This window comes from Rhineura floridana, chromosome 18, assembly GCF_030035675.1.
Source record: "Rhineura floridana isolate rRhiFlo1 chromosome 18, rRhiFlo1.hap2, whole genome shotgun sequence".
Taxonomy (NCBI): domain Eukaryota; kingdom Metazoa; phylum Chordata; class Lepidosauria; order Squamata; family Rhineuridae; genus Rhineura; species Rhineura floridana.
The window spans coordinates 19,139,033-19,162,344 of record NC_084497.1 but is presented as its reverse complement, the minus strand read 5'-3'; the positions used below and the strand labels follow the sequence as shown (position 1 = coordinate 19,162,344).

Below are 23,312 nucleotides of genomic sequence, written 5' to 3'. Positions count from 1 at the left end.
TCCTCCCAGCAGGAGCCCAGGGCAGCAAACAAAGCACCAATTTTTTTAAAAAAATTAAAACACATTAATACAAAACAACATTAAAAACAATTTAAAAAACAACCTTTAAAAAGGGTTAAAAACATTATTAAAAAAACATATTAAGCAATTCTAACACAGACGCAGACTGGGATAGGTCTCAACCTAAAAGGCTTATTGGAAGAGGCAAGTCTTCAAAAGGCGCTGGGAAAATAGCAGAGATGGCACCTGCCTAATATTCAAAGATATGATGAGAAATGGTTTGCAAAAACATGTCAGCCTTTGCCAAAACTGCCTACAAAAAGGTGTTTATTTGGACAAATTCGCACTAAAATGGTGGAGAATTTTCATGAGTTTTTTTTTAAAACGCAGATAGCTGTAGAAATGTAGATGACTTAATTTAACACTGGAAAAATTGAGAAACAGAACCGAAACGAACAGGTCTTTCCACCCCTAGTGCTGACATGTCTAGGCCAGGAGGGCAGGGGCATTCTCAACACACAGTCCTTTCCTCAGACAACTGACCTGATGGCAATTGGAACCCTCAGAGGAGAGGGCTGGATGGAGTTGCCCTCCCTCCTTTCCATATCCATGGCAGTTCAGATGGACAATCCACTCTGATTTGTAATAGCCAGCATTCACCGGGGGGAGGGGACTGCATTGCAAGGAGGGAGGATATCACATCCTAGATCAGGGAAACTCACACAATACGTGGCTAAAGAATGGCAGAAGATGGATTCCTCCTTCTCTCCCTCAGTCCCATCTTGGTGACACAACAGCTACTGCAAGTATTTTTGGTGGCCCACACATCTCCTGAAACCCCTGGATGATCCTGTTTGGGGTTGCTTGCACTATCTGGAGCAATTTAGTCTCCAATTAAGGCAGGCCTCCACAACCTGCTATTCAACCCAGGAACCATGTATGATGCCCTGCCGTGGTTCTGATAATCCCCCAGGTCTTTGCAATTTGCTTGAGGCTGGAAATCAGGGGCTGCCAAGCACCTTGCAGACATGATGCATGGGTGGTGGGCTGCATTAGGCTTGGATTTAGAAACACTGGCCTGGACTGCACAGGTTATCTTTATGTAGAGGGCTGGCAGGAGGTTGAATTAATATGAGCTTTCCATAAGGGATTCTGCCAAAATTCTTCTCATCTGAATCTCTCCCCAGATCCTGGAGTTCCAAATTAAAGTATCTTGGTTGCACAAGTGGAACCAATTCATTAGGAATTCTCCATTGTTTAATAATTTTTGGTTTTAAGATTGTGCACACAGTATGTCACAGCTGCTTTCAGTTCACTCATGTCTTCCTCCCTGACACACACTACCTATGCGTCATCGCTAACACATGCAAAAATCAATCTTGCTATGCATGAATAAATCAGGATTCCTTTTCTGAGCTTGTATGGGCTGATTAAAAATGAGAAAAAAACCAAAACAAATCTGATTTGGATATATGGTTTAATCAAGTTAATTTTGTGTTTTACTTACGTACAAGGATAGAGACATGTTTGGACCAGTAAAACACTACACAAAAAGAATTGTGGCAAGAACATAAAAAGACCCCTGCTGGATCAAGCCAATGGCTCCTCTAATCCAGCATTCTGTTCTCACAGTGGCCAACTAGATAACCCTTTATGAGGAGCCCACAAACAGGGCATGAGTGGAAGAGTACCCTCCCCATTTGTGACTCCCAGCAATTGGTATTCAGAGCATACAGTGGAAGGAGACCATAGCCATAAGTGTTAGCAGCCATTGACAATGCTTTTCCCACCAGCGAGTCCAGTCTTTCCCAACCTGGTGCCCTCTGCAATAGCTGACTCCTGATATTTTTTATTATTCCTGTTACTTATGACTTGTAGTCACTTATATATTTTTGTTGCAATATTAAAAGGGCAAAACTTGAAGAACCCCGAACTTTATTTTGTTCAGGTATGCACTGTAAAGAGCCATTGTTGCATGAATGTGAAATCATCATGGGGCTGATGGGAGTCAGAGTGCAAATCATCCAGAGGGTATCAGGTTGGCAAAGGTTGCCCTGGTGGGTATCACAGATGTGGAGGAGAAGTGGTGACAGCGGCGATGCAGAAGAACGGAAGAAACTACGCTGCAGCAAAATGTACATGTTTCAATTCCAGAATTAATTCTAGGAATTAATTCCCTAAACTAGAATTCAGAAGGCATGGAATGCCACAGTGTGCACAAAGCCACAGGACCAGGAGAATTAAAGGAATCCTTTCATCTCTACCCGTTCCAGTAGTGTTGTTTGTTCCTGAGTTCCCACCATCTTTTTATTTGGTTCTGCTTTTTGTAACTCTTGTTTTATTTTGCTCTCTTTTATTTCTCACACATGGAAAAAAAGGAGCTATCTGTCCTAAGAGCAAAGGTGGGTTTTTTTACAACTGTGCTTTTTTTTTGACTCCACGAACTTCTATCAAGGACAACACGATGAGCTTAACTTTCCTCTAGTTAAAGACTGCTAGCTACATGCTGCTATAAAAGTCACCACAGAACAAAAGCACCTTGCCAGCATTAATTCCATCGCTCTGCTCCAGTCAAAACGGAACACAGATTAGTGTGTTTTCCTCCAGTTATGCAACAGAGGAGAGCAACATAATTCCAAGCCGCAGAAATTCATCCGAGTGGCAGCACAGCCCTTACGTCACAAATTCCTGTAAGTCTGGCAGAAATGGGTCATGCTAAGGGACAACTCTCTCCCAAATGTAAACATCCCCCCCCATGCATTGATGTAAGTTGGAGCGGTCTTGTTCTGCATTTTTCTTTCGCTGTGCCGTGAGACATCTGCTTGGTCCCCTTGTTAAGCCTTTCTATGCTGCTTGTGGGTGTCCTGGATAGATATGGCTAGCCACTGACTTGTTTGACTACGTCAAACCATGGCCTAGTCTGAACAAGTGAGCATGCAGAGTCCGTCAGGACCTTTCAGCTCTTTTGCTTCGCTCCCTTGGCCTTTTTGCTGCCGTGCTGAGCTAAGCCAAAGTTTGGCTTAGTGGCTCATCCAAACTCCAGCTCATGGTTTAGTTCTCCCAGCCAAAGCCTGAGCTGTAAATGTGAAATAAAATAAAATAAAAATTAAATACATTAAACCACATAGCAATGGGCAGATTAAGACCAAACAAGATTTTTTTAAAAAATAAAATACTCAAATTCTCTCTCTCTCATTATATTCACTCTGCACAAGCTCAACAGGACTCTGTCTTTCCTCCACCCGCAGCCTAGGAATGCCCTGGCACAGGGAGGAGGCAGCAATATACAACTTACAACACCACCCATTAAATTACATAACAACGGGCAGATGAAGACCGGAACAGTCAGTAAGCTTAAATAAATAAATAACCAGAATATGCCACTATGTAACAGCGGTTGCACTCTGAACCCGCTCTGCGGCACCCTCGCCCTTTCCTCTGCCACCGCCTACGAACAACCGGGCAGCAAAAATGGGGCGTTGTCCTGCCCGCTCCGCCTCTGTTATGTCCCGCCTCTGTCACGTCACAACCCCGGCCACAACAACAACAACAACAACGGCCGCCGCTCCAGGAGCCAGCCAAGGCCGAGAATCCTCAGCGGTGCTTGCGGTGCTCGCGGGTCAAGCGCGGAGATGGCGTTGCGGCAGGCGCTGGGCCGGGGAGCGCGGCTGGGCCGAGGCCTGCTGTGGCGCTGGTTCGGCGGAGCGCCTCCACCTCCTGCGCCAGCCCCGCCGGCCTCCTTTCTCCTCCCCCGCCCGCAGCCGCCGAGACCGGTCCATTCGGGCTTCCTACGCGAGGCCGCGGCCCGGCTGGGCCTGACCGGAGGACCTCCGTCGCCGGGCCTGCTGCTGTTCCGGCAAATAGTCCCCCGTGTTCCCCTCGGGCCCCGCCGCCTTGGCTTGGCCTTCGGCCTCGGGCTGGCGCTGCTGGAGCCGGCGTTGGCCGAGCAGAGGCAGGCGACCGAGGCCTGCAAGGGCATCCAGGTGCGGGGGCGGCGAGGCTGCGTTGCCAGGGCAACGAGAAGGATGCTGGCGGGTGGGCGACTGACTACGCCGCGTTACCATGGCGCCGGGAGATGGAGGCCGTCCTTCAGCATCAATTGGGGACGGATTTATTTATTTATCACATCCATGTTCCCCGCCTTCCTCCAAGGAGCTCGAGGTGGCATGCATGGTTGTCCCCCTCCCCATTTCCCTCCCTCAAAACAACCCTGTAAGGTAGATAGAGTGACTGCACCAAAACCACCATTGAGCTTCATGGCTTGATTGGGGATTTGATTTGAATTTATTTCATAGAATCATAGAATAGTAGAGTTGGAAGGGGCCTATAAGGTCATCAAGTCCAATCCCCTGCTCAGTGCAGGAATCCAAATCAAAGCATTCCCGACAGATGGCTGTCCACTTGCCTTTTGAAGGCCTCCAGTGTTGGAGAGCCCACTACCTCTCCATTGGTTCCATTGTCGTATGGCTCTAACGGTTAGGAAGTTTTTCCTGATGTCCAGTCGAAATCTGGCTTCCTTCAACTTGAGCCCATTATTCCGTGTCCTGCACTGTGGGACGACTGAGAAGAGATCCTGGCCCTCCTCTATGTGACAACCTTTCATGTACTTGAAGAGTGCTATCATATCTCCCTTCAGTTTTTTTCCTGTCAAGGCTAAACATGTCCAGCTCTTTCAGTCTCTCCTCATAGGGCTTTGTTTCCAGTCCCCTGATGATCCTTGTTGCCCTCCTCTGAACCTGTTCCAGTTTGTCTTATTTAGTTAGTTAGTTTTTAGCATTTACCTGGCTTTTCTTCAGCTGTAAAATTTCCCAGAATACAGTCATACCCCAGTTAACAAATCTTCCAAGAAAGAAGCATATTTTACTAAAGGCTTTTTTGGGTGTGGGGAGTGCACACTGATATAGGGCTTATCCAAACGGAGCGGGATAATCCACAGTTTCCATATTCGGTTTGTCATCTGATAGTCCTCACTTTGCCTTTTAGTTCGCTCTTTCCCAATTAAAAAAATGCTCTTTTGCACCCGCACCCGCAGCGGTAAGACCCCTACATTCTTTTCGCTTTTTCCAAGCTCTGCCTCTAAAACCTTCCCTTATCAACCAATTGGTCAGCAAAAAAATTATGTATGCTCCTCTCCCCCTTTGCAAGGAAGCACAATATGGAAGGAAAGGCTGCTGGTCAGTTTCACGCCTGCCTTCCCACAGAAATTGACAAAGCTTTCCAGAGCAGGCTTGAAACCGACTAGAAGCCCTTTTCTTGTTTGCATTTGCGATATTACACTTAAACGAATGTATGCTTTTCTGCCTTTATTGATATTTAAGGAGATACACATGCTGGCAATTGCACTTATTTCTCCAAAAAAGCAAGAAAAGTGTCCCCCTCCTTCTCCCTTTCCTTTCCAAGGAGAATGAAATTGACAAAGCTTTCTGGAGCAGGCTTGAAACCGACCAGAAGCCCTTTTCTTGTTTGCATTTGCCATATTACACTTAAATGAATGTATGCTTTTCTGATTTGAAGCAAAAACCCCAGCAAGTAGAATGAAATTGACAAAGCTTTCAGAGGCAGGCTGAAACCGCCCCCCCCTTTCTCGCTTGCTGTGCATTGCAGATTTCACCCAGAGCGGCCGCCCAGTTTGCAGGCTGGCAAAAAATAAAATGCATCTGCGCAGTAGTTGCAGACACCCCCCAACACCCCACCATTGCGATGATTGGTTCAATTTTCCCGGGCTTATTCTGGCACATGCGCAAAAGTGCAGATACGTGATTGGCTGGAATGAGGAGAAGGGGCAAGGGGAAACGCCCAAGAACCGCCCATCAGCTGTAAAGTCTGCGGTATTGCATCCTAACTCCTAAAGGCACAGCGGATAATTCCCGATTTTAAACAGCAAATCGCATTTTTGCTGGTATTGCAAGGAGCGGATTTAACCAGCGAAAATGCGTAACAACGCGAGACGTCATTTGGACGACTGAAAAATAATGAACACACATAGCGGGCGTGTCACACATTTTGCAGTCGTCTGGATGAGCCCATAGTCAGAATGTGGCTCCTTGTTTTGTGGATTGCGGCTGCTGCAGGCAGCTCTCACACATGGCTGGAATGGTGCTCCTGACCAGGTGGCGCAAGCACCTCCGCATTAAACAGTGCTTTGGGTGCCCTGGAAGCACCATTTACTGCAGACACGTCTGCTCGAGTATAGGGGAGGAAGGCAGAGAGAGAGAGAGACCAAGCACGGGGGGGGGTGGCAGCCGCTGCCCCTTGCCTGCTTGCTCGAGTGTACAGTTAGAAAGAAAAAAGGCAAGGCAGGCATCCCTGGATGCATTTTGGAAGGAGCCTTCACGTGGTGTGTATGTAAGGCTTACCTGGCCTGGTTGTTTCATTTCAGACATGCCTGTTAGTTTTGAGAAAAATGTTTGCTGAAGTAGGTTGAGCTGCTTTTCTTTTTTATGGTGTAGAAACCTATCCCTATTCTTTCCATATCATTTCTAGCTCTGGTACCAAAGTTTCTGTTAAAGAAGTAATATCCAGGAATGCATCTGCTTTGTTAACTGAGGTATTACTGTAGCTTACAGTAAGAAACAAGGCAGCCACTGGACACAGACTTGCAATCTAAAAAACACAAGGCAAAATGAAACGGGGAAGGGAAAAGGAAAACGAGCAAACTTGAGGATGCTAATTATTAATGTAACATAGTTCTTATAAGGATCAGCTTGAATAGAAACAGTTGTGTAAGAGCCTGATGGCAGCTGATCTTTCAGCAGAGCAAATGGAGTGGGCCCTGCTGACCCTTTTCTCCCTCTGCAGGAGCCACTTGGAGTTGTCCAACAAAGACCATTATTGTGAGCATAGTATAGTGACCTGTTTTTCTCTTTTTGCTTCTTCTTTTTTCCCACACAGATGATATTTATCCAGAGGAACAAGCCTCAGAGAGAGCCCCTAGGCTTATTCCGTCAGCGAGGCTTCAAACTGGAAGAGTACTTCATTGGCCAACCCATTGGCAAAGGCTGCAGTGCTGCTGTGTATGAAGCAATGACCCCTTTCGCTGCCCCTCAGAAAGCAAGCTCGGAGCCAAAAGCTGACAATTCTGATCATCGTGGCGTTTCAGACATCCAGGCTGGAGGGGAAAATCCTTGCCAAGTTGGTTGCTGGAGAACTGATTTCCCATTGGCTATCAAGATGATGTGGAACATTTCGGTAAGGATCCGGTCTTTAGTTTGCCTCTCAGGTAATTGGAGCAAAGCGTTTTTAAAAAATTAAGTGTTGAAGGAAACTACACTGAAACCTCAAATCATTCATGAGCAGTCCAGCGGAGCAATAACTGATGTCTGTCTATAACGCACCCAAGAGCCAAATGTCAACCAAACATTCAGTAGTTGCTACTGTAGTGTCATTTTTTTTCTGAAAGGTGTGCGAGATTTCTGGGAAGAAGAAAAATATGAGGAACAGCCTGACTGGGAACAAAACAACAGTCCTCTCTGAGTAATCCCAACTCTTAACAGTGATCACAAGCAGCAGCAGCAAAAAAATGCTGGGGGTGTGCGGGTGGGGATGGTGGTCTTCATAGTGGAGTACTCTTTTGGGGCAGTGTAGGCTGTAAGAACATCCCAAGCCAGAGCAACCTTGCAAATCCTTCTTTCAGGAGAGTAATGCCAACCCACAGTTTGGCACTATGTGATTGTGGGCAAGCGTCCCTGTGCCTGCTGGCTCTTTCTTCCTTTCTCCCTATTTCTTCCTTTCATTTCTTATTCTTGGCAAAACATTTGTATCTAATGCTAGCAGACCATTGAAATGAATACACAATTAAATTCCATTAATTTCAGTGAGTCTGCTCTGAGTAGGACTTGGTTGGATACCCTCCATATTTTGCTGTGTCACTCAAACTGCACAAACTAGTTCAGATGACACAGCAACCTATATTTTTACAAAAACCTGGAATTAAGGGAGGAGATTAGTTGTCTTTAGGTGTTCTACATCATGGTGAAGTGATAGCAGTGGGGAGAAGTGTGCAAACTCTGGCTCACTTGTTGCTATTCCAGTTACCCTTCCTGACTTGCAGGACGATGGGAGTAGTCACTCCCATGACCTCCTTTTGTAGAACACCCAAAGTGGACTAATCCCCACGCACAAGGGGGATCATGTGGTTCTTGTTGCACCAGAAACAATGGTTTGCTGTCACTCCTGAACCAGCCCACTGAATGAGAATGGGCTGGCTGTGAGGACCTGGCACCCACTCTTCACGAGCGAAACACTTCTCTTCTTCTGCCCAGGACAGTAACCTAGTTTAACTGCACACGCTCAGCTGGAAGGTGTGCTTGGTGTTTATGTATGTGATTTATAAGTTGCCATATAACAACAGGGCAGATTAACAGAAAATAAAAGCAAATTAAAAACACGGCAACAAGCCATAAAATATGATGTAGCAACAGACTTCAGTAAAACTCAAGAGCTTTGGCACATTTAGGTGGGGACTTGCCCCTAAAGACAGCTAGGTGGATTATAATTCCATGTTCCACAGTTTATTAGTGATAATGCAGGTGATGGAGATGGAGGCATATTAAATTAAAATTGACCTAATTGTGTGCTGTTCACAAAGATCAGAGCAGTTAAAGGAAACTTAATTTTATATTTTAATGTAAAATAAGATTTTAAATAAAACCTGCATTAAATATTGTTCACATAAAACCAACAGGCTGATAGGTAAAGGGTTGCTTTAAGGCCACTTAGGCTGCAGTGGAGTATACACTTACTGGGAGTGAGTCCCATTGAATTCAATGTGGCGTACTTAAGAATAGACATGTATAATTTCCAGTAAAACTGAATTTCAACTAGTGCTTCAGTCATGTCTACTCAGAAGTCAGTCTCACTGAGTTCAATGGAATTCACTCTCACATAAGTAAGTCAGTATAGGATTGCAGCCTTAGCCACTACGCTGGATCTCAGCTTTCTGTTTTCAGGTAGTATTTAGACGAGGCAGCTTTCATTTGACTCTGAGGAAAACAAGTCACATTTGGACTCTTGCAGGCTGGCTCTTCAAGCGAAGGCATCCTCAGCAGCATGTCACAAGAGCTTGTTCCAGCCAGTGGCACCGCCTTATCTGGAGAATTTGGCACCATCGCTTGTCCCAGGTATGACTGAATAACTCTGATGAACTTGGACAGTTGCAGAATTGTTTGTGCTTTGAAGGGAGAAAAAAATTGCATCCAGCAAATACAACAATTGTGTTTAAATAAAGTAGGGTTAGTTGGGCCTGTTCGTTTCCCAAACCATCCATACAGTGCCAGTAAATTCAGAGAAATCAAGCAGTCCTCTTGATGCCATGAAGATCCTGCAGAAATGCCGATGGTAGATTGGAGGTTCTTGTACCATTCCCTTAGTGCCATTTCCTTGGGTATGCTGGCTTCACTCCTCGAAAGCAAGACAAGGGGGACACCTTGAGACAATCTGGCATCTTTTGCTCCTTCTCCCTCCCAGTCCCTTTTTCTTTAGTGGCATGTCTCTTAGATGTGAGCCTGAGGGCAAGGACTGTCTTATCACTGATATTTGCAAGCCGCTTGGCTGAAGAGTGGGATAAAAAAAATGCATGTTTATTTTGCCTGATAGGAGGCAAGAATTGGCCTAGTTTCATCCTTGGTAGAAAATTTTCTCCCCTCTCTGTTCCATCCTTCCTTATCATTTCAGTTAATGGAAAGCTGCTAACAGAGGGCCACCTAGATATACAGTGTTCATTCCTAACTGTAACCAAACTGTAAAGCCTAAAGCTAGTGCCCTGCAGATGTTTTGGACTGCAACTCCCGTCAGCATCAGCCAGGCCTGGCTGGGGCTGATGGGAGTTGTAATCCAAAACATTTGGAGGGCAGCAGCTTAGAAAATATTGTTTTAAGTGCATGTAGCTGCATTAAGATTGTAAGCTGTTCGGGGAACAGATCTGTCCTCTTATACTTTGTAAGGGGATGTGCACACCAAGAGTGCTGTTTAAAGGACAGTTCTTCCATCCCTGTCCTTGGCTCCATGCCTCCTTTTCTCTGTTGCTTTCCTCATTGTCTTGTGTTATACTGTAAAAACTAACAAATGTATTATGGCATAAGCTCTTGTGAACCAGAGACTACTGTTATCTTCAGTTTGTTGTTATGTGCCTTCAAGTCAATTTCAACTTTTGGCGACCCTCTGAATCAGTGACCTCCAACAGCATCTGTCATGAACCATCCTGTTCAGATCTTGTAAGTTCAGGTCTGTGGCTTCCTTTATGGAATCAATCCACCTCTTGTTTGGCCTTCCTCTTTTTCTACTCCCTTCTGTTTTTCTCAGCATTATTGTATTTTCTAGGGAATCATGTCTTCTCATGATGTGTCCAAAGTATAACCTCAGTTTCATCATATTAGCTTCTAGTGATAGTTCTGGTTTAATCTGTTCTAACACCCAATAAGCTCACCTCCAACACCACATTTCAAATGAGCTGATTTTTCTCTTATCTGCTTTTTCACTGTCCAACTTTCACATCCATACATAGAGATCGGGAATACCATGGTCTGAATGATCCTGACTGTAGTGTTCAGTGATACATCTTTGCATTTGAGGACCTTTTCTAGTTCTCTCATAGCTGCCCTCCCCAGTCCTAACCTTCTTCTAATTTCTTGACTATTGTCCCCATTTTGGTTAATGACTGTGCCAAGATATTGATAATCCTTGACAAGTTCCATGTCCTCATTGTCAATTTTAAAGTTACATAAATCTTCTGTTGTCATTACTTTAGTCTTCTTGACGTTCAGCTGTCCTCAGTTACAGAGGCTCAGTTACTGAGCTATCCTCGGTTACAGGTATATATATGCACATTGGAATTCTAAGCAGTGTGATCAGAGGGAAATGAGATGCAAAAGCTACAGATGGTGACACTTCGTTTAGAGCCAGGATATATGCATAATAAGTATCAAGGAATTCAACTGTATTTGTTTGGATCTGAATAGAGATAATTGTTTCCTGTCCCACTAACAGGTGTTAATTAACTCAGCATTACCCAGAAGATTGTTTTATCACTTATCACTAATGTAAAGAGTCACTTTGCATACATTCTAGCTCTAATTGAAAGGTCTGCACTTTCTGCATTTCATTCTTCTCTGATCTTCCTGCTTACAGTTCTACCTCCTCTGTGTACTAACAACTGAGGATTATGCTTAATGCACCTGATGAAGCAGACTCTAGTCCACAAAATGTTTTATGCCGTAATAATTTTTGTAGATTTTTTAGACCCTTGTCTTTTTTGTTGTAGCAGAAACAGCAAACAGAGCCAGTGGAAATAATAATGGTGATTATTATTTTTAACCTTGCAGAAGAATAGATACATTTAAAATCACTGATTTAAATCATTGATTAAATCAGGTGTGGGAAACTTTTGGCCCTCCAGATGTTGCTGAACTACAACTCCCATCAGTCCCCAGCAAGCATGGCCAATGGCCAGGGATCATGGGAGTCATAGTCTATTAGCATCTACAGGGCCAAAGATTCCCCACACCTGGTTTAAATCAAGTTTCCCATTTGGGCAGCATGACTGCTTTGACCGCAGAGCCTTCTACAGAGCCTTCCACATCAAAACAAGAGTGTGTACTACTTGGTTGCTCTATAATAGTTAAAACATACTGTTTGCAACTATAAATAAAGCCTTCCTGCTGCACAGGAGCATAAGTCCGAATTTCTGGTCAGGCAGTCCATGTGCCTTTTGGCGGAAGAGCTGGGTTGAGTGTCACCTCTATTTTGGCTCAGGAAATGTAGTGGCCTACCCTCGCTGAGTTGTTGTGAAGACAAACACTGCTAACGATTATAGATTCACTTTGCAAACTGAAGCTGTAATAGCAGTGACAAGTGGTTGTAGTGATAAATTGTCTTGAACAGGCATCTTGGAAAGAAGAGGCTGAAACCTCACCCAAACATAGTCCAGGTGATTCGTGCCTTCACATCTCATGTCCCGCTGCTCCCTGGTGCGACAGTGGACTATCCAGATGTTCTGCCCTCTGCCCTGAATCCCTCTGGAATTGGGCACAACCGCACACTCTTCCTGGTGATGAAGAAGTAAGTTGAGAGACAGCAGGGCGGTCCACGGGCTGTAAGTCCGCAGAACAGACCAGGCTTCTGGCCTGCACAGTTTGGGACAAATGTTTCTCCCCTGCTTCCAAGAAGCATGAACTGTTAATTGCCTTAGAGCTGGGTGCCAAACCTGTAGTTCTCCTGATGTTGCTAGACTACAGCTCCCATCATCCCTGACTATTGGCCGTGGTGGTTGGGGTTTTTCATGGTTTAAAAACCGTGAAGGCATTAACTGTAAAACGTTCCATTGTGTTCTGCCGCCACCCCAGTACCCACTGGAGCTTTTTACAGTTAATGCCATCATGGGTTTTAACCTATGAGAACCAAAAACTTTTTTTAAACGAGAGAAAGAGAAAATTGGGAAAGCTAGAGTCAGCTGCACAGCATGTCTGGTTCCATCAAGGATGATCCCACGGTGTGGTTTGGAGGAAGCTGGTCAGACCTTGAAGCAGGGAGACGGGTCATGAAGCGTAAAGCAAGAGTTGTTACAAATGAGTCCAAGGAAAGAGACAATTTGTTCTGAAGAGTGCAGGATGCTAATTGCACTGGGCTGCAGTTTTCTTCAAGAACTTTTCCAGCAGTTTTGTAAGAAATGGGAGAAGAGAACTATGTACGCCTTCAGTGGGTGAAAGTTGACTTAATTTTCTGGTAGCGGGGAGCATATCTTTCAAAGTTCCCATAGCATAAGCACCTTCTCCTGCTTTTTTCTGTTTCCTTTTAAACTTTCTGCTGCTGTTGAAAAGCAGCAGCACACCAGGGCCATCTCCCCTTCCACGGAGTCATTTGTGAGGGGAAATTGTTCTGGAGATCACACAGGTCCTCCGTACGGGCTTCCCGTAATGGGCACTGTGAGCACAGGACACTGGCCTAGAGGAGCCTTTGGCCTGACACAACAAGGCTCTTAGAATCATAGAATACTAGAGTTGGAAGGGGCCTATAAGGCCATCAAGTCCAACCCCCTGCTCAGTCCAGGAATCCAAATAGATGCCTGTGCTCCCTAGTATTTGTGGCTCCCCATCTGTGGAATATGCTTCCCACTGAGGCCCGCCTGGCACCATCATTAATATATTTTTGGCACTAGGTAAAGACGTACTTTTTCTCCCAGGCATTTGATAGACTGAGATGATGTTTTGTTCTTAATATGCTGCCAAACCTTCCAGTGGGGCTGTGTGGGGGTGGTATTCCTATTGTTTTGTGGTGGTTTATTGTTATGTTTTTATAGTGTGTTTTGTTTTAACATTGTATAAGTCGCTTGGGGACCTTTGGGTATCAAGCGACTAATTAATAATAATAAATTTACATGAGCCGCATGAAAATTAAGTCGACTTTCACCACGCCACCTCTGAAACTGGCCCAAGGGTGAAGAGAGAGAGAGGGCCCAACATTTCTCCTTTCAGCCAGATTTCGGTGTTGATTCTGGAGCCTGGCTAGTCAGCTGCCACCTCCTTGCTTGTCCTCTCCAGTTACCCTTGTACGCTGCGTCAGTATCTCTGTGGGAGGAGCCCAACCGCCCCTCTGGGCACCATGATGATCCTGCAGTTACTGGAAGGGGTGGACCACCTCGTTCGGCACGGAGTGGCTCACAGGGATTTGAAGTCTGACAACGTCCTTGTTGAGTTTGATTCTGGTATGTAGCACACCCTGGACAGCTGGGAGAACGTGTGTGTGTCTGGTCGGGGGAAGCGATGAGCAGGTTTGGATATTACGGAGAAGCAGGAGACGTGGAAGAGCTGCAGGATCATTATGCATGATTGGGAGAAAACAGATACGAGTATTTATCCCTTTTTCAAAACGCTACAGTAGTGGTGGCTAACCTGTCTCCCTCCCCAGATGTTGCTTGACTCGCACTCCTGTCATTCCTGACCTTTGGCCGGGGGGGGGGGGCAACAGGTTATCTGTTTTAGGGCCATCCAGTGAAAGGGATCATCAGTTCATTCCAGATAAATGAAAGGAAATCGAATTCACAGCTGTATAATGGGAGGACAGTTGCTAGTTTAGATATCTTTTAAAAGGGGCTTTGGCAAATTTGGGAGAGGGCGGGAGGATGGTTTATTGATACAGTCCTGCCAGCTAAATGGAGCCTCCCTGTTCAGAGGCAGTGTACCACTGAGTATGAGTTTCTAGGGAGCAGCAGTAGGCTGTAGGCTTCATGCCACGCGTGGGTCGGCTTTGGAAAGCAGGAGCCTGGGCTGGATGGACCCTCAGAGTGGATGGAATACCTAATCTCATTTGGCACTGTGCCTGATGCTGCCCACACCACAGCAGCCATCGCCTCAGAAGAGGCATCTTCCTTTCTTCAGGCTAGGCCAGAGGCAACCTAGGAAGCTACCTTGGGCTGGGCTGGGCCGTGCTAGGAGCCCATCTAGTCCAGAATTGACTGGCAGGGCCCTTTCCTATCTCCTTCTACCGGATCCTTTTTAAACCTGAGATGCTGCCAGGGATTCAACTAGGACCCTTCTGCATGCAAACCAGGGAGCCGCGCTTGCTCCTCATAAGCCTTATGCCAAGTCATCCCATTGCTCCATCAAGCTCAGCGTTGCCTGCACTGACTGGCAGCAGCTCTCCAGGATTCCAGACCGGGGTCTCTCCTAGCTATACCTGGAGATGCTGCTGGGGTGTTGAATCTGGGGCCTTTTCTGCATGCAAAGCAGGTGATCTACCACTGGAAGGCCACATTCCTCATGCCTGCTTCATAGTAATTGAATAGTTTCCTCTACAGGGAAATAGCAGCTTCTGGGCAGAAATTAAGATCAGGAGAAAGGTGTACAGGAGGAAAGTTCCATAGTGCCAGTATGGGTCAGGCCTCTCTGCTCACAATTTATACTAACTTCTTATTTAAAGGGGGGGATCTAAATCACAGGTCTACTGTTTCGCACCTATTTTGATCCTGAAGTCTATCCTCCACATGTGAGGGTGGGTTTCGTATCCATTGCAGATCTCAGCATTCTGAAAATGCTAAGAACACAAAAAAGCAAGCTTCTGGTCCTCATGACTATAGAGATATGCTCAAAAACTCTCCCGGTGGCCTACATTCACTGGTATGGAATGAACAGATGGGTTTAACTGTACAATTTGACTTCTCTTGACAGAGCCATTTGTGCAAAATATTGTGGGTAGGAGTTGTTGCTGTTTTGGGTTGTTGTTGTTTAGGCGCAGACCGTGCATGCCTCTTGGGATAATCAAGGCTGGCAGCTGTTCGGTTCTTGCGCTTTACATCCTGGATCAGTCTGGAACGGCTGGATGTAGTCTGATTCTTCGTTCTCTTGGAGACCAACACGCACAGCTGCTTCCGTCTAAAATGAACAGCGGAAGAGTTCTATATCATTCAAGCTTGCATGCTCTCAGCAGCCTAAGTTGGTGCAGTAAAATGTTTTGCCTTACCTGGATCCCATCATTGGCAGCAAAAGCCCTGGTCACAATCTTCTCCTACGCAGGCCCCATTGATCCTCCCCTACTGTGCTCATCTTGTGTCCTTTCATTTGAATGGAGGCGGGGGGGCCCACAGGAGACCTTCCTGGGGGAGTTACAACCCAGAGACTCTCTTCCACTGTCCCTTCTGTGCACTAAGCTGTGCTGCTATGGACTGTTCACATTCTAACTCGGTTCCCTTCCTGTGATGTACAGCTGGATGTCCAGGGCTAGTCATCACAGATTTCGGCTGCTGTTTGGCTGACGAAAAGATTGGCTTGAAGCTGCCTTTTACCAGCTGGTACGTGGATCGCGGGGGCAACGGCTGCCTCATGGCGCCAGAGGTAATCCTTACTCCTTTTTTTAAAAAGCAACCGTCACGTCTGTACAACCACAGTCATTTGCAGGCATCTAGAAAAGGGACAGGGTTTGATCCACCTTCACAGAACACAAAAATCACCCCGGATGGATCAAGCCAAAGGCCGTAGTCCCTTTTCTGCAGTTGCTCTCTTGTATTCTAAAGGTATACTGCTTTTGAAAATGGAAGCCCCATTCCTACCTACAATGACAACTAGGAACATAAGTGAAGGCTTAAAGGATCAGACCATCATCTGAATTGGCCTAGCATCCTTTTTCTCACAGTAGCTAGCAAATGCTGCTTTGGAAGCCCACAAGCAGGCCCCACCTATTGTGTATTTCCAGCAGTTTTCATTCAGAGGTACGCTGCCTCTGAGTAAGGGAATTCCATTGAATTATCAGACGTGTCTACCATGAATTTGTCTAATCCTTTAAGACAGGCTTCCCCAGTCCTTCTGGAGTTGTTTAGGACTACATCTCACCGTCAGCACTGGCTAGGGCTGATAGAAATTGTAGTCCAAGGCATCTGGAGGGCACCAGATTGGGGAAGAAGGCAGCATTGTGAGAACAAATAGATCCAGTCCCTCTAGTCCAGCATCCTGATTCCCAGAGTGACCAGCAAGAATGCCTCTAGGAATCCCAAAAGCAACAGCCGTCCCCTGCTGTTTTTCCCAAGCAACTGGTCTTCAGAACTATAATTTAGGTATCCTGACTAAGAAGCTATCCATTGCTAAGACCTCTGCACCATGAATTTGTCTTGCCCCTTTTAAAGCCTGAGTATGCACTGTGTGAAAAAGCCCCTCCTTTGGCTTGTCCTGAATCTCCCACCCCTCAGCTTCACTGGATGACTCCGTTGAGTGTCTGGAGGGAGAAAAACTGTTCTCTCTCCAATTTTCTCTGCACCATGCATAATTTTATAAACCTTTATTATGTCCCTTAGTCTTTCCACCATTTTTTTTAAAAAAGCCCAAAATGTTTTAATCGTTAGGTGCTCTGACTCCCTCAAAGTAAAGTGGTAAAAAGGCCTACGCAAATGCGAACTCCAGGTGGAAACTTCCACAGGAATTTAAGAAGCTGCTTTATAGTGAATCAGAAACATTTGGTCCATCTAGCTCAGTACTGTCTACACTGACTGGCAGCGGCTATCCAAGATTTCAGGCAGGGGACATTCCCAGCCCTACCTGGTGTCAGGATGCAGGACTGGGACCCTAGCACTTCAGAGGATGAGGAGGAGATCACTTTCTCAGAGCTGGGTGAAGAGGGGGAGGGAGAACTCTCAGAGATAGTGTTGCCCAGCAACCGCAGAGGCCTTGAAACTCCAGCAGACGAAGTTACAGACACTACTCAGGAATTTCCCACGCTCACCCCCCTCACTGAGCTGTTAAACCAAGAAGGAGGGGGGATTCCACTCCCTCCTCAGCCAGGGAAAAGTCAGCCTGATGGGCATGACGCTCACCCCCCCCTTTCTCCAATCCCAGAGACAGAATCTTCAGAGGAGGAGGGGGAGGCAGCACTTCCCCCATCACCACGAACCCGGAGAAGAGAAAAATGAGTCAGGGGGAGAGAGTGGAGGGGCGGGGAAGAAATTGTCCTAAGGCGGAGTGAGAGAATTCGCGCCAAAAAGTCCCCTTAATAAGGAAAGGGGGGGGCGGGAATTCCTTGTTCTGTCAACTCTCTTGCATGTCGCAGGACATGTGTATTGTGTTGCTTCATGAGGAAACATAGTCTCTGCTTGGATATTACATTAATAAAGACTGAATTGCTTTCATCGACTGGTGTGATTTCTGAGTCCAGCCCTGGACACGACACCTGGAGATGCCAGGACTGAATCAGGGGCCTTCTGCACGCAAAGCAGCTGGTCTACCACTGAGCTATGGCCCTTCAGATTGTATTGGGCACTGGACACTTTGCATCTTCAAGCTTTGAGCAGTTCCCGGGCTGAGTTAAATCTCCCCCACAACCCATTCCAGTGAGGATCTCTTAAAGGGCCACACTCCAGGTTAGCACCCTTTCCACATTGTTGAGTTGGGCTGCTCTTTGACCAATCAAATCGGTATTCTCTTGGCAGGCATGCCAGCATCTTACATGAGTGTCTCCTTGGAGAGGTTGGGCTCAGCAAGTGGGTGGACTTAGTTAGTGGGTCTTCCTTGGACTCGGGGACTCCTTCTGTACTGGAGGTCATCATCCTCAGGTGGAACTTCAGTTCTCTTTGCACTCTGTGGACTCTCTACTATCCTTATCTTCTCTCATAAATAACAAAGGTCTCCAAGCGAGTTGTGTAGCTGCCCAGAGTGGTTTAAGAATCAATCCCTCTTCCTAGGGAACTCTGGGAATTGTAGCTCTGTGAGGGAGAACAGGGGTCTCAGTCCCCTTAATGAAGAATCCCAGGATTCTTTGAGGGAAGCCACAACAGATAAAGTGGTTTAAGAGTGCTTTTAATGTCTGGTGTGGATGTGGCTTGTGTTCCTACGAATAGAAAAAAGTGTTCTGGGGGAAAAGTGAATTACTGTCCAGTTTGGTATTGTGTGTGCTCATAACATCAGAACAACACCCAAATTAGACAAGTCTCTGCAGTGAACTTAAAATGCAGTTATCATCAGGGGTAGGTTGATTATTAATGGGATCAGAGCAGGCACTGAGGAATTTAATCCTTTATACCCTGCTGTGCCAGTGAGGGGTTTCACCCCAAAGCATATACCAACTTCAAAAGAGAGATTTGATTTACGGGAGAGGAAATTCCTTCTCCATGCCTGCTCTTAAATTATCACCAGTGCAATTTGCATTTAAATAAAGCTGCAGAAAAAACAAAGTCTATTTTACTTTATTTGAAGGGCTATTTTTTCTCAGAGTTTCTTGACCTGCCTGTCTTTGCAGGTGGTCACCACAGTCCCTGGCCCAGGAGTTGTGATAGACTACAGCAAAGCAGACACGTGGGCGGTTGGGGCCATGGCGTATGAGATCCTTGGTGCCTGTAACCCCTTCTACAGCAAAGGGAGACCAGCGCTGGAAAGCAGGAGCTATCGAGACGAGGATCTGCCGCCCTTGCCGGAAGCTGCGGCCCTGGAAGTGAAGAAACTGGTAATGATGCTGCTTCGGAAGGATCCCACAAAGGTGAGAGTTTGCTCTTTTTCTCACAAGGGCTTCTAGGCCCTCGTCTCATTCAACGATAGCCGTACCAGCCCAGAAGCCAGTCACCTGCCCTCTCTGACCTGGGCAACAGAGCTCAGCTTTCCTGCCATCTCAGTACAGGCTAAGCAGGTTGCTTTTGCTGGACCAGCTATGAGAACAGAATATAAGAACAGGCATGCATATGGCTCTCCTAGAAATCTCCATCAGGCAGAATGGATAGCTGGCTCATTCTTCTAAGTAAATACTTATGAACTGTAATTTCATAAAAAAGATCAAAGCAGAGTACAACCACACACACACACACAATATATATAAAAACCACCAGAATCGCAAATCACCAGCTGACTAAAAAAAAGAGAGGGTTTTTTTTAATTGATTGAAAAAACCTGGGAAAGTTTTCAGCAAGTGTCTGAAAGTTAATACTGAAGGCGCCTGCTAAATCTCTCTCAGAAGAGTATCCCACCAGACTGGGCCCATGCCCCAGAAGGCTCTGTTTAGTATTGATATCAGATGAGTGCTTAGTGATTAGGGTGTTGGACTAGGATCTGGGAGGCCAGGGTTGAAATCCCCATTCAGCCATGAAGCTCACTAGATGACCCTGGGCCAGTCACAACACTAGCTTAACCTACCTCATAGGGTTGTTGCATGGATAAAACAATGCAGAGAGCCATGAATGCCAGCTTGAGCTCTTTGGAGGAGGAACAGTGGTATATAAAATGTAATAATAAAACTATCTAGGCTCTTGCAATTAGACTTGGCTTCCCATTACATCCGATCATAGGGTTGTGGTTTGTTTCTCCCTTACAAGCCAGGATCATTAAGCTTGGTTAATAAACCATGGTTTGTTGTTGGCTCACAAATTCTGGCTTGTTTGGGAGCAACTTAGCACAGTCCTGGGTTTGGACCTAACAGGAAACAAAGCTTTACTCTGGTTTTCTGCTGCCGGAGAGGGCAAAGCAGAAGAGATTGGGCAGCATGCGCCATCGGCACACTGACAAACCAGCAACCCTGGCTTATCATGATGTGTGAATGTGGCCCAGTGATGTCTGGTGCTTATTGGGACTGTTAGAGTAGAAGGCAGGAGGCCGACAGTAGGTGGCGCCAGAGCCAATGACAAGTGGATCCCACTAATTCTACTTCTGTCCCCATCCTCCTCCCTGCTGAGTTCTACAAGGCAACACTGAGACTAAAGAGGAAGGTGACATGCAGTGCCTGCCACACTCTGCACTGTAAATAAGAATGCAGGCAGGTGGGGGCTGGATTTGGACAGACAGGTTAGTGGGCCAGTGCCCCATTCACCCTAATGCAGGAGCCTTCTGCACAGGTACCGCACTGATGACTAGCAGTGGCGCTCCAAGGCCTGGTTTTCCCCTCCCTCTCCCTCTGCTTTATAGGAAGCTGCTTTATAGCAAGTCAGACTGTTGGATCCATCTTGCTTAATATTGTCTGCACTGACTTGACTCTTTAAGTTTCAGGTAAAGGTCTTTCCCTGGCCTAGCTGAAGATGCCGGGGATTGAATTTAAGACCTTCTTCATGCAAAGCCCTCAAATTCTCAAAAATCCCTGTGTCTGCATAATGTAGCACTACCTGGTGTTGGTATTCTTAGTTCACACGCGCATTTGCACCCGTTGCTATGTTCACACAAGGTGATTGGGGGCTGAAGGTGTAAGCTGGCCCCATGGAACAGTGTTGTGTTTGAGATGATGCAAAAGTATAATCTGTCACAGCCTTGTCCACCCTGGGGCCCTCCAGCTGATTTGAACTACAGGTCCCATCAGCCTCAACCAACATGGCTGTGGTGGGTGAGGCTGCTGGGAGTTGTAGTCCAAAACAGCTACAGGGCACAAGGTTGGAGAAGGCTGGTCTGGTCTTATATCTTGAGACCCTTTGCACATACAGGTCTTCCTTGGGATGTTGTTATTCTTTCATTTATGAATCTCTTCCTGTGAGGCATCTTGAAAGTATTTACAATAAATTCACATGGGTTCCTACCAGAGTAGACCCACTGAAAATAATGGGCCCAAGTGAGTCACGTCCATTAATTTCAGTGGGTTTAGTCTGAGTACCTAACTTTGGATATAATCCTACCAATCTGTCATAGAATATCCGAGGCAGTTAACTAAATCAAGGACGGAATAAAACAATTCCCAAATAAGCATAACAAAAGTGGCACAAAATGACTTTAAAAAAAACAGACTGAAGCAAGGTGAGCAAATAGCCATATACGTAAACAGCAGCAAATGAAAGGTGGCTGTGGCCACAAACGTCCACTGGCCAGGGGACTCCCACGCACTCGGCAGAAGTTCTCAGTAGGCATGCATAGGGTTACACCATAAACCGCCATGTTGCTGAGCACCTTCTGGAATTGGGCGCAGGGGGAACGAGAGGGAATTCTTCGTCATCCACTTGAAGGCCAGGACAGAATAATAGAATAGTAGAGTTGGAAGGGGCCTATAAGGCCATCAAGTCCAACCCCCTGCCCAATGCAGGAATCCAAATCAAAGCATTCCCGACAGATGGCTGTCCAGCTGCCTCTTGAATGCCTCCAGTGTCGCAGAGCCCACTACCTCCCTAGGTAGTTGGTTCCATTGTCATATGCCTCTAACAGTTAGGAGGTTTTTCCTGATGTCCAGTCGAAATCTGGCTCCCTGTAACTTGAGCCCATTATTCCACGTCCTGCACTTTGGGATGATTGAGAAGAGATCCCGGCCCTCCTCTATGTGACAACCTTTCATGTACTTGAAGAGTGCTATCATATCTCCTCTCAATCTTCTCTTCTCCAGGCTAAACATGCCCAGTTCTTTCAGTCTCTCCTCATAGGGCTTTGTTTCCAGTCCCCTGATCATCCTTGTTGCCCTCCTCTGAACCTGTTCCAGTTTGTCTGCATCCTTCTTGAAGTGCAGAGTCCAGAACGCAGTATGCAAGATGAGGTCAACAAGCAAGCTGCATGGGGTGGCCTGAGTGGGGGTGGGGGGAATCCCAGACGTGGGGGCCAATGGCTGAGAAGGTGACTAGCTGCTGTGCCTCAGAGAGAGAAGGTGGGGGATGGAGCAGGCTCTCTGGTGACGATCTGAGTTATCAAGGGCGCTCATCTTGGACTCGAACCCTGAGCTCAACTGCTTTTTTATAATTCTAACCCCTTCCCCGATTGAACACACCTCATCCAGATTAGGAATTTGTGAACAGAGGCCAGAGAAAGACCCACCGCAGGTGCCTGTTTGAATTGGGCTGGCAAATCAAATTCAGCTGTGTCTGACTCTCCCAACCTCCTCTCCTCTTTCAGAGGGTCTCCGCGCGGGTTGCCGCCAATGTTCTCCACCTGAACCTCTGGGGTGAAAATATTCTCCGCCTGGAGGATTTGAGACCCGCCAAGATGGTTGGCTGGCTGCTTCGCCAATCCGTCGCCACCTTACTGATGGACTGTCTCGGAGACAGGAGCCGGGTCGAAACGAAGCTGAAGAGATGCTTTTTGGCAAACCTGGAGTATGAAGATCTCTTTGAGGCAGCAGCCCTGCTCCATTCGTGGAGAAGTGCAACATCATGAGGAGCTCCAATCCGCTCGCGCCTTGTGCTGCAATTGCCTCCAATGTTTCACTAAAAGCACTTAATTGGGCTCAGCCCCCTCCTCTTCTTTGCTGGCCTAAATATACTCTAGGTAAGAAGCCACTTTCAGGAACTGGAGCATTGTAGGTGCAAACGTATGTTGGGTTTGGGGTGGTCATTGCTTTTAGCCTCTAAAGAAATTCAGGTTGGTTGTGTTGTGTGGCGTTGCTTTGAAACCAGAAAGTAACTCTGGCTACTGTTGTTTCTTTTTCAGAACTGGGTCTCTGCTTCAAACATCTTAAGAGTCCCTGCTGGGAGGGGAGGGAGTGTTGATACAAAACAGCCTTCCCGAACCTTGTGCCCTCCAGATGTTGTGCTGGCTCAGGCTGATGGGAGTTGTTCCAAACAACAGGAGGGCATCAGGTTGGGGAAGGCTGATGTAAGATATTACAAATGTGCTTGTATCTCATGTTAACTTTTCTCCATTAAAAAAATAGCAATGAAACGACATTGAGTCCCCCCTCTGCATAGACATCTAAGGATGCTTTCATGCCAGCATTTTCCCTAGGATGCCTTCGTGGTAAATCAGCACCCTTGGGGGTGGGGAATCCAAGTGCCTCCATCTCTTCTTTACCAGAAGAAACCTCTCGGTCTCATCACACAGGAAATGGTGGGCCTCACTTGTGCCTAGAAGTGGAGGATTCTCGGATCTCATCCTGAAGCTGTCCCCAGTTCCTTTACCGTTCTCCATAGCCCAATTCAAACTCTTACTGCTGTTTGATCAATATTTTATATGTGACCCTTC

At 46.5% G+C, this 23,312-nt stretch overlaps 1 protein-coding gene across 2 annotated transcripts; it reads left to right on the top strand.

Moving 5' to 3' along the window:
• Positions 1-3,508: 3,508 nt before the first annotated feature.
• On the top strand, positions 3,509-23,015 carry PINK1 (PTEN induced kinase 1). 2 transcript variants are annotated; one of them, XR_009759555.1, is made up of 9 exons: positions 3,509-3,983; positions 6,892-7,188; positions 9,016-9,119; positions 11,878-12,054; positions 13,533-13,696; positions 15,694-15,821; positions 18,709-18,945; positions 22,248-22,619; positions 22,782-23,015. XR_009759555.1 is itself a non-coding variant. In XM_061601859.1 (8 exons), the coding sequence occupies exons 1-8, from the start codon at positions 3,633-3,635 to the stop codon at positions 22,506-22,508; spliced, it is 1,719 nt and encodes a 572-aa protein (XP_061457843.1). In that variant the 5' UTR covers positions 3,509-3,632; the 3' UTR covers positions 22,509-23,015. The 2 variants fall into 2 exon arrangements, 1 of the variants encoding a protein (XP_061457843.1); XM_061601859.1 differs by having other exon boundaries at positions 22,248-23,015.
• The last annotated feature ends 297 nt before the right edge of the window (positions 23,016-23,312 follow it).